The sequence below is a fragment of the Schistocerca cancellata genome, chromosome 1 (assembly GCF_023864275.1).
Source record: "Schistocerca cancellata isolate TAMUIC-IGC-003103 chromosome 1, iqSchCanc2.1, whole genome shotgun sequence".
In the NCBI taxonomy this organism is placed as follows: Eukaryota; Metazoa; Arthropoda; class Insecta; order Orthoptera; family Acrididae; genus Schistocerca; species Schistocerca cancellata.
The window spans coordinates 836642056-836653495 of NC_064626.1; the positions used below are offsets into that span (position 1 = coordinate 836642056).

The 11440-nt window shown below is 37.8% G+C and overlaps 1 protein-coding gene across 2 annotated transcripts in view; it reads left to right on the plus strand.

Moving 5' to 3' along the window:
- LOC126188823 (39S ribosomal protein L16, mitochondrial) overlaps positions 1–10678 on the plus strand; it is a 29849-nt gene extending 19171 nt beyond the window's left edge. For both annotated transcript variants that reach the window (XM_049930438.1, XM_049930445.1), the window contains one exon: positions 10407–10678. In XM_049930438.1, the coding sequence (XP_049786395.1) occupies positions 10407–10622 (216 nt within the window). In that variant the 3' untranslated portion in view covers positions 10623–10678. The remainder of the gene's footprint in view (positions 1–10406) is intronic.
- The last annotated feature ends 762 nt before the right edge of the window (positions 10679–11440 follow it).

Sequence of the window (11440 nt, forward strand, 5' to 3'; positions counted from 1 at the left end):
GGAAAGAAGTACACAGAGATGGGCCTGATGCTTTTGTTTATGTGTCGAGAGTCACAAGATAACTGTTGGTTGTGCAGTATGTCCTAGTGCTGAAGTTATGACTGTTGAAGCATTACACCTTCCGGATATTGACAATGACATAACCTATTCATTGTGGGATGGAGGAGATTTGACAAAGAAGACAGTAGAGCCAGAGAAGTTTGTTACTGAGGTTAGGCATTGTGTTATGAAAGGAATAGCTCACCATCATATCCAGAGGATTCAGAGACAGGCCATAACAGAAGTAAAATCAGCCAAATCCCAGAATGCTGTCACATTAGTTCTTCATTTTGACTTTGCTGAAAACTGGTCTGTTGCTTTGCAGAATGAAATTCAAAGCCACCACTGGCACACATCAAAGCTATCAGTATTCACATGTGTTGCTCACTTCCTTGGAACATCACGCTGTTTTGTTATTGTCAGTGATTATCTCATTAATGACAATGCACATGCATGCTACACTGTCAACATAATAATTGATGCCATAGCATTTAGAGACCGTGTAGTTCCTAAATGTGTGTATGTAACGGATGGTGCAGCATCTCATTTTGAAAACCACTTTCAGCTTTTTGAGCTTGGTCAACACTGTAGCACAGGAATTAAGACAAAAAAATGCATATTTTCAGCAACAGGTCATAGGAAAAGTGCATGTGATGTGGTAGGAGGTCTTTGTAAACATCTTGCAACAAGATTTAATCTCCAGCATGAAGTTGTTGATGCTATAATAGATGCTATGGGACTTGTACACATCATATCAGTAACAATCATGAAACACTTAATTCTAAATGAAAGTACATTAAGGGAATTCCATTTAAAAAAGAGAGAAGAGTAGCCTGCTATGAAGTCTGTGGCAGAAATTCAATCAAGTGACTAAGGGGCAAATACATTGCAAGAATGGTTTTGCATGAAATGCAGCCTGTTACTGTGTGTGAAATGCAGAGACCACAGTATACATTAGAAGACTTTGTAGTGAGGCATTTCATTGCTTGTGCGTATGACAATCAGTGGTGGGTGGGACAGAAAATAAGTGTGTCTCATGAACTGCAAGATGTAACTGACTCCTTTATGGCATCTTTTGGTGCGGATAATGCTTTCAAATTGCCATCATCTAAAAAAGATCAGTGTGCAGTTCGCATTTCCCAAGTACTGCTTTTGTTGGATCATCTTTGTCTGTGTGCAAATTCTGCTTGGTTATACAAGCTCAATGAGAAGCAGATGAAAAAACCAAATGAACTCTTTTGAACAGTGTCGTGTTGATTGTTACATTGTAGACAATTTTAATTCATGGAAAGTCATGAAGTAGTAAAATCATAACTGAAGACAGTAATAATATCATAAACAGAAAAATGGATATAAATATCGTGTATCTCGTCTTTGTTATAAGAAGCTTTCGAACAAAATTATAAATTATTTTCCCATTCACTTTTAATGCTGTAAAGTTATTATTTTGTTCAGAAATACCAGTTTTTCATGACATTTACTTAAAATCAGTGATCAATTGAAATATTTAAGTGTCCATGATATTTTGACCTTGAGGGTAGAGCTAGGTCTGCCTAAAAAATTTCTCACATTTTGTACAGACAAATATTGTCCACTCTGATTGGACATGACCTATGTACAATGACCAACTAACATACCATGAATTTTTTAGAACATTTAGGATGGAGGTTTTGGAGAAAATAATTTCTAAATAACCAAAAAATTTCAGATTCTTTCATCTTTATGTACAAATATTTTGACAGTTTAAGAATTTCGTGCATTATTGTCATAGCTGACAGTTATCAGTCCTTCCACTTCATCATTCGTGAAGACAGATAACATTCTGTGACTATTCATATTTTCAAAACATGATATTGAAATTCACAAGAAGTTAGAAATTTTCATAGTTAATTATTTAAAAAAATCCATCTTAGAAGTGTGTATGTATTAATGATGTTTTTATAGTATTGAGAACAAAGTATTTATTGAAAATAAATTCAGATCTGTATCACTTTTGGTTTCTTTATTACAATTTTTCTGTTTTCCCTTTTGTCACGACATTTCACAAATACTCTCATTTAGAGAGGTCTGTAGCATTTTAACAAATCCTCAGAAAATCAAATTATTGTAGTTTTGGACAGGTATCATGTGGAACTTCAACATATATTTGTTTCAGCAAAGTTTGAAATAGTGATGTGACACATTCACCCTTGACCTGTATGATTTGAGGTGAAATCGCCCCACTATATTCAAGAGAATAAAGTCCATCAAGGCAGTGCAACACTTCACAATAGCTATCAATGGCACCCTTTCTGCAGTCAGAAGCCCTGTTAAAAGTTCATTGTTTGTGGATGCACAATTTTCTGCTCTTCATCTGATCTTGCAATGGTCGTGAGGTAACTATGGCTGACCACCAGCAGGCTAGACAAATGAGCTAATAAAACTAGTTTTAGATTCTCATTGGAGAAGACATTGTGTAATTTATAACCATGCATGTCAAAGTTTTAATCAATCAGAGCTTAAACTGTGGACAATATTTTAAATTTTAAGAAATTTGTGGACTTTCTGGGCCTAATGTAATGTGAAATTAACCTGGCTGCTGCACTTAAAAGATCTACAAACAAAGAGCATAAAATTGTTGAATGTTTTGAAATGTCAGCAGAAAATGTGATTTGCCAACAGCTCCCATCTCCTACATTTTTATAGAGCATTTGTCAGATCTGGACAAGATTACGGCAACTGTTATGGATCCTACCTCAAGATGTTAGATGATCTCCACCAGTAGGGTATTAGGCTATCAATTGGAGCCTCTCGAACCAATACAGTTCAGAGTCTGTGTGCAGAATTTGGTGGCACCTCCATATGCAAAAATAACCCCCGAAAATATTGGCAGTGCCTCAGTCGTGTGCATTTGGTGTGGTGGAGCATTCAAACTGAGTGAGAGGCCAGAAATTGGCCACATGTGACCAAGTCATTAAGAATATGTCCTCCAGAATGTTTCTTGGATCCGGATGTATTGGACCATCAAATAAGAAGCCAGGGATAGAGCAAACTGCTGCCTTGGTATCTTCAGAGGCCCAAAGTTATTGTAAACTTGCCAGAGTGCAAGAAATCTTGTACTTCAGATTACATTTGTAAAAGTTTGTTTTAATTAGTTTTAAGACTGTACAAAGATTTTATCCTTATACATATATTGCTACGTGTGCAGATGGATTTAAACAAGGGAATGCACATGGCTGTTCAGCAATTTTTCCTGGTATGTTTTCAAGAGGTTGCCTACAGGAACAGTTAACGAATCATGATGCGGAGGTATATAGAGTAAGGAAATCACTGGAGCAGATTGAAGGCATCGCAGCAGGCAGATCGAAGGCATCACAGTTTCTCACCTGCTCTGACACACTCAGTGGCCATCAAGTGGTACAGCAAATGTATCCAGTAGAAAAAATGATTTCAGACCATCCATGATGCCTTACAGGAAATCGAAAACCTGGCAAGGGGGTGGTGTTTTTGCTTTGTTTCAGAACATGCAAGTATATAGGGAAATACTACACCTGATGAAGCAGTCAAAGAAGCATGTAGAAGTGCAGTAGTTTAGTGTACCACCTTTCAACATGAAATCACCTCATTACTGACAAAAGATTCATATGTCAGTGAGAAAAGAACAGCTGGAAGTTGTACATAGGAAGCTGTGGTCATTTAAATCAACAACAGAAGCATTGGCAGACCTCATGCCAACCACACCAGTGGAAGGAAGTAATGCTCACCAGACTAGAAATAACACTTTTATTGACATATGGTGGTGTCATCTGGTGGGAGAAGCTTATAATATGCCACTTTTGGTACAGTTTGTTTTACTAGGTCTACAACTTTGATTCTGCCATTTTTTCTCGAAGTTCGGGGCTTTATTGTGAAAAACGTACAAAAAAAAATATGATTCATAGTATTGCCCATCGCTGGCCACTACATTCTCCCATCTTTCGGATAGCGTATGAATCCCGTGGCAGAAGAACTGGGCGTTTTTTGTGGGGATCCATGAATTGATTCAATTTTGAACTTGTTCATATGATCGGAAGTGCTGGTCAGCCACACTGTATGCCACTGATCAAAAAAGGTGGAAGTCAGAGAGAGCAACGTATGGGGAATAAGGCGGGAGGGATAGGACTTCTCATTTCAATGATTCCACTTATATTTTGCTGGGTTTTACGACATGGGGTCAAGCACTAACCTGCTGCAAAATTACTTTTACGTGTCTACCGCTGTATTGCGGCCGTTTGTGTTTCAGTGTTGGGCTCGAACACATCAATTACTCTTGATAATGATGTCCTGTGACTGTCTTCATCTGTTTTAGTAGCTACGAAAACGTTCTATCTTACACCGCCATGCCGGTCTTCAACATCAAAATCACCGTTCTTAAGGCATTGAAAACATTCTCTGCATGTTCTTCCACTAATACTTCCCTCACCATTGGTCTTACCCAGCATTTTAAGAGTCACAGCCACAGATTTCTTCATGTTAAAACAGAAAATTAAAACTGCCCGCAAATGGCGAGAAATGGGGACGTAAGTTGATGTACTTAATCGAGCATAACCTTATGATGCAATCACAAATCGACTAATATTTTTATGGCATTATGTTTACAGATGCCTAAGCTTATTGTATTACACATACAACCAACCACCCGAAGCCCACTTGCCCTACTGCCGTCTATTGCAAAACGGCGGAAGCAAAGTTGTAGGCCTAATAACTACATGTATTTTATATGCTGACATAAGTGCAGCCCTCTGTTTAGTCAGATCTGTCACTTGTCCTTGTTGACAACAACGTTGTCACATATGTTGTAAAATTCTGTGAAATATCAGGCCTCACCCCAGAAGTGCTAAGGATGTACAGAGTGCTCTTGGATGGATGACCTGACAAGGCAGTTCAGCATTTTTATCCATTGGCTGTCGGTGTTGTGCATCTAAAAATGGTTTTTACAGTTGATATAAGCAATTTACCTTGTGAGGATAGACCACCCCCCCCCCCCCCCCTCCTTCCTCCCCTCCGCGACACACACACACACACACACACACACACACACACACACACACACTAGAGTTTTGTGCGAACACCCATTGAGGTCACTGATGATCATGCTGTTGAGCACCCCAAATTCATCATCATCATCATCATCATCATATAGAGATTTCTCCAGTAAGTAGATGCATAATACAAGCCTACTTCCCAACAACAATGAAGGAAGGTGAAGAAATAGAAGATACAAGAAATCAAATAGTAGAATTACTCAGAAGAAAAAAGAAATATGATAATTTCATGTTTATATGAGATATTAATTCATTTGTAGACAGTCTCCAGAATGGGTTAGCCGGGGATATTAGAAAGAATAAATACTAGAGATGAAAGGCTATTGAAATTTTATGACCACTGTGAAATGTTCCTTACAAAAAGTCCAGATTGGAAGGGAAAAGCTCTTGAAAGTACTGGGAGGGAATTCTAGATTGAAAATAACTTTAGTTGAGCAAAGATATAGAATTTAGTAACCCTGCTGGATGTATTTTAAGTTCGGCTTCACCTCTACAAGTGAACTGAAACTGCTGTTGCTGTTTATCAGGACCTATTTGTACTATTATAATTTAAAAATGTGCTTATAACAAAGCACTAGTGCTTGGACTGACATCAAATTCAGTCAGGATGTACTGCATATTAATTTCCAGCTAGAACTATTATTGTTTGGTTTTGTGCACTGATAGAAATTTTAATCAGTTATTATAGGAAGTTCGAGTTCAGTAAATATGATTGGCCCTGAAGTGAGGATTATAACACTGAAATCAAATTAAATCTACACTGGTGTCCAACATTAAAACAATAATTTGAAATATTGCAAGATTGTGTTTACTTTGCCACAAAACAGTATAAACAGGTGATAGTAAAGTAGAAACAATGTAAAGAATACAGAACATACTCAACTGCAACATTCATAATGATAGACAAAAATGTTCTTTGTTTTTTTTTTCCAACTTGACAGATTTGCGCACACATTCTGACAACTGGTTAATGTGCTCAGTGTGGGGGTGTGACCACCTCTGGCACCAAAACAGGCCTGACAACGATTAGACATGATGCGAATGATGTGATCAATCTCATGTTACGGCAATAATGCCCATTCTTCATGCAGAGCTGTTCACAAGTCTTTGAGAGTGGTTTGTGGATGCTGACGTGATGCAAACAGTCTCCCTAATGCATCCCAGACATGCTGTATGGGATTCAAATCAGGAAAGTGAGCAGGCCATGCCGTGCGTGCAATATCTTCCATATCCAAAAAAACATCAACTACCCGTGCTTTATGAGTTAAGTATTATCATCCATCAACACAAAGTCTGGGCCTGCAGCAACTTGCAACAACTGCACTTGAGATCCCAAGATCTCCTCACAGTTCCTGACAGCAGTTAAATCCTCCTGATTCACCTGTACAATTTCATGAAGAGGTGTTCGAGAGATCAACATAATTCCTGCCCACATCATTAGGGATCCTCCTCAAAGTTTGCCTCTTTCTACAATGTTTGGGTCCCAAAATCAGGTTTCATGTGCTCTCCAGTTGCGAATCCATTCAGAATCACTCTTCAGTCCAAATGGGACTGGTGTGAAAAGAACATTGGCCCACCGTTCGACTGCCCACGTGGGATTTTGATGGCTCCACTCTAGACGTTCTCTTATGTGAAGACATGGCAGAGATAAACAGACAGTAGGTCTCCACCAATAAAGGCCACTCTACTGAAGCCTTCTGTGCAACGTTTGCCTTGATACAACATGTCCAGGGGATGCTGCGAGGTCAGATGCCACTTACAGTGCAGTAATAAGGCAGTACCGTTGTGACCTTACAGTCAAATAATGGTCCTCTCTTTCTGATATCACATGTGGTCAGCCCTGTCATGGTCTTCGGGATACTGTTTTGGTCTCTCCAAACTGTCACCTCATCTGAGAAATAACAGAACAATTCACATTAAGCCATTAGGCCACATCAGTTTTTGACTCTTCTGCTTCCATTGTTCCTATGGCCCTCCACAGCAGTGTGTCTGTAGGTGTCTTCTCTGTGCCATACTGTCTGTGACTGTGTACAGTGATTTGGGTGTGGGACTACCCTGCAGACACTACCCTATTTGTTAGGTGCCCTGACATCATTGCTGGAATGGTACTCCATTGATCGGAAATTGGAATGTCATCCTCCATGCAGAACACATTTGTAATGACATCTGTTGACAGTTTTTATGATTATATCATGAATTTGACACAGGACAGGGAAATAGTAGTTTGTTGATTTAATTTTGGACATCAGTGTAGTCATTCCTACCCAAGTTTGACATTGATAGTGGCCACTTAGTAGTTACAATAAAGTGCAATTATATTATAGGTATAGAAAATAAAAAAGTAAAATTATTTAAGTGAAAAATGAACACACAGCTGAAGATTATTCACGGTGTCCATGGAGGAATGGTCAGCATTCAAGACTATGATGGGAGTGATAGAGCCCATGTTCACTAGACTTTCTTGTTTGAAAGTCTAGTGAAAGTCTAGTGAACTTTCTTGTTTCAAAGTCTAGTGAACATGGGCTCTAAACTGCTACCTGAAGAACTATGAGTACTAGTTAATCTTTGCTGCTATGAAACACATCTCTTCTATTGTACAATGCTTGTAGCTCGTAAGGCACCCATTTTAAAGCCCATGTTTATTGACTTTTTTTCTTCGAATGATCATTCCTGTCATATCCCTCAATGTTGATTATTCCTCCTTTGAGACCTGGTAAAGATGAGGTAAACAAGATAAGCAAGGCACTTGAAAGCTGAAAAGAAGTAAGAAAATGTGGCAGTGGAGTGACAGACAAATCCTAGGACTGACTGAGCACCGAGCAATGAAAAATTATACTAAAGGATTAAAAATTAGTGAGAAAGAGACACACTGCACTATTTATTTATGCTTGCATTCATTTCATGCAGCAAAACTAATGCCTTGAGGTCCTCTTTTTTTTATACCGAGCGAGGTGGCGCAGTGGTTAGCACACTGGACTCGCATTTTGGAGGACGACGGTTCAATCCCGTCTCCAGCCATCCTGATATAGGTTTTCCGTGATTTCCCTAAATCGTTTCAGGCAAATGCCGGGATGGTTCCTTTGAAAGGGCACGGCTGATTTCCTTCCCAATCCTTCCCTAACCAGAGCTTGTGCTCCGTCTCTAATGACCTCGTTGTCAACGGGACGTTAAACACTAACCACCACCACTCCTCTTTTTTATGTCCAACCAGACTTTCTTCGAGAGGTAATGTGCAATATGCAAAGTACATGAGTTAATAATAAAAAATAGGAAAATAGTCAGTTATCAGTCTTATTAACATTTTGTTAAGTAATTTTTTCATAGCATAGCATTCCTGCAAGGGGAAGCATTCACATGATAACAAAAGGAATAAAATCTGGAATTAACTGGTGTGGGGGAAGAATGAGAAAAATATGTGGTAGGTGTTATGTTGTACGTAGAAATGTATTCTAAATTTTTGAATTCTGTCAGGCAACAGAGATTTTCTGCATCCTGTTGTTCTTGTTTTCTTGGATACTTACCCGAGATTATGCCAATACCTTACTTTTTTTAATAGGGTAGCTGGATAATAGGAGGAACTGTTTTGTGAAACTTTTTACTGAGAAACTTTTGTTGAATAGAAAGATCACCTGTGACTTCTTAGGATTTAGCTTAAGATCTAGGTTTTGTGCCTATCTTAATAATGAACAAAGGTCATCGTTCATATGGTATGGCAAAAGCAATGATCTTTGGGACTGGTGCTGAGATATAGCCAGATATTTTCAAGATATAAGTGATAGTTACGAGAATATATAACATATATAAAATGTAGTTGATGTACATGGAGGTAAACACTGTACTTAGAACTGCACCCTTTTACCATGGGGAAATCCTGAGGTTTCCAGCATGACTCTACTAGTTCACTGACAGCTCATTAACATCAGGTTTCAAGGTAGCTGCTGAACCACAGTAATAATGCACTGTGTCAGAAATTCGGCAGTTTCATTTTCGTAAGTAATATCTCAAAATCAACAGTATTAAAAGCTTTCCTGAAACCACACAGTGTTAAAATGATCTATATGTGACAAGTTAAATGTCCTCAGTCACTTTTATTGCAGAAGTGGTTGTGCTGTGATGTTTCCAGATGCCTGAATGATATTTGTAGTACTTATTGTAAGTTTTAAGTTGGGCTGTTACTTTTTATGATCAGTGAATTGCATGAATTTGGGTACTGCAGGTTATATGCTTATTAGCTTGATTTTGAGTTGTTATTCTTTGTTAGTGGTCAAAGTAAGCTTTATTTTCAGTCAGCAGTGTATGTAACCTGAACGAGAGAGAAACTGGAAATGTCAGTATGAACTGGAATAATAATTTCAGATCATTTTCAATCATATCTGTGTTCACTCCATCATTACTTACTACTTCAGAAGAGATTCTTCATATGGTTTTATATGCTGTTTATGTCAAAAGATGGCTGAAGGAAAACTCATTCTTCATAAGAGTGCTGTCTTTTGGCCGATAGTGTATTGTAGCATGAAAGGTTCATGTGCAGAGGCATGAAAATAATATTTGACTTTGCTTTTGCTATATCAAAGCTGCAATCTTTTTCCACAGAGCTGCAGGATTCGACTTTCTGCATACAACTTAGTGGGCATGCTGGATTTTGGCGTTGTGTACATTTTGCTTCACTTTATTCCAGTTTTCTGTATATTTCATAAAGTTCAACTGTTGGGTTTTATTTGAATCTTCCATGCAGAGTCTTGTCTTTTCATTTGGTGTAAGTCCATAATCAGCCATTGAATAGAAGCTCATTTTTGTTTTTACTGAAATCTGAGAGGCATGTTTGCCACAAATTGCCGTAAGTTTGCAAGTAATTCTGAGGCTATACCAACAAATTCCAGCCCTCTGCTATACCTTGCCTTGAAATGTGCAAGATATATCTTGTTTTGAGATGTCTGAGCAATCCTTGTGTAGTGCATCTTGGTTGACCTGTTCTGAAAGGTGAAACTTTCTCTGTAGTCTGCATGGAGAACATTAAGAATATAACACCTTGAAGAGAAAGATCAGGAGCAGGAAGGTGGCACAAACTACTTTCTGTCCTTTTCATTGATATTATGAAAGTGTGGGTGTATACGCTACTATAATTATAATTTGGATCAGATTCTTTTAAAATCTCTTTCAGAAACTTTGAGTTCTTAGAAAAATTGTAATTTATCCATTTTGAATGACAAAATTAATAAATATAGCAGTAGGTACTTTTTGTTAAAAAAACTGTACATATTTTTCTCAATTTTTTGAACTGTGAATTTCTTAAATAAATTCCAGGTTAAAGGATTTCTGGAAATGATAGCTCAAAAGTTGCCATTTAAGGCTAAAGTGGTCAGCCATGAAATGCTTCAGAAAATGAAAGAAGATGAAGAAAGAAGAGAAAAGGAGAATATGAACCCATACACATTTAAATATGTTATACAGAACAATATGGGTGGATATAGAAAGTGGTTGTCAAAAGCTGATTATAAGTGGTATGGAAAGTACGTGTAATTCTGGTGCAGTGTCTGTAGTATATTGTTTTTATATTAAAATAATTATGAAAAATTTTCTGGAATATTGGTTTCTTACTGCCCTGTTTCTTTACACAATTTACACGTGTTTTACATAAAACATATTCTGTATACACATACTCAAACTTGATTAACTTTTATACCAATTTCTCATGCAGTTTTTATCTTTTTTCGTCTTCTTTGTTTTACTTCTGGTGTTGTTAGGAACTGTATCAAACAGTGTAACTGATTCAGTTTTACCTACATAATTTTATTTACTTCTCACTGTATTTGGTGCTTCAATATTAGACTTGTACATTTATTGATTCATGGAGATGGTCCACATGCCAGTGAAGGAAACAAGCCTTTTAACTGACAAATTCCAGTGTGAAAGTTGACATCGGTGAGTGCCAAGAACTGGACAGATAGCCCTTAATCACATCTTACTGAGGACTTATGGATCAACAAGGGTATATCACAGTATCCAGTCCAGATGTTGAGCCTGTTCAGCTATTATAGTTGTAGTCATGAACGGTGGTGGTAGAGTTTATACTTGTTCTGCACTCCTGTGTCACACATTCTCTGAGCGTTCAGTAGTGTTCTGAGAGCTCTGCTGTGAATGTCGTAGCCAATGTGAGCATTAAACACGATTGTAGCGAGTTATTTACTGAATTTTTATTCCAATTGTTGTGAGTTGTCATCGGTGATGGTGATGCTGATGCTAAGTGACAAATTGTACATAAGCAAGTGAGAGAGATGATTTGCAGGATACATGCTTTCTTAAAGCATAGAGCACTTGTATACACATGTTGCAGCTGT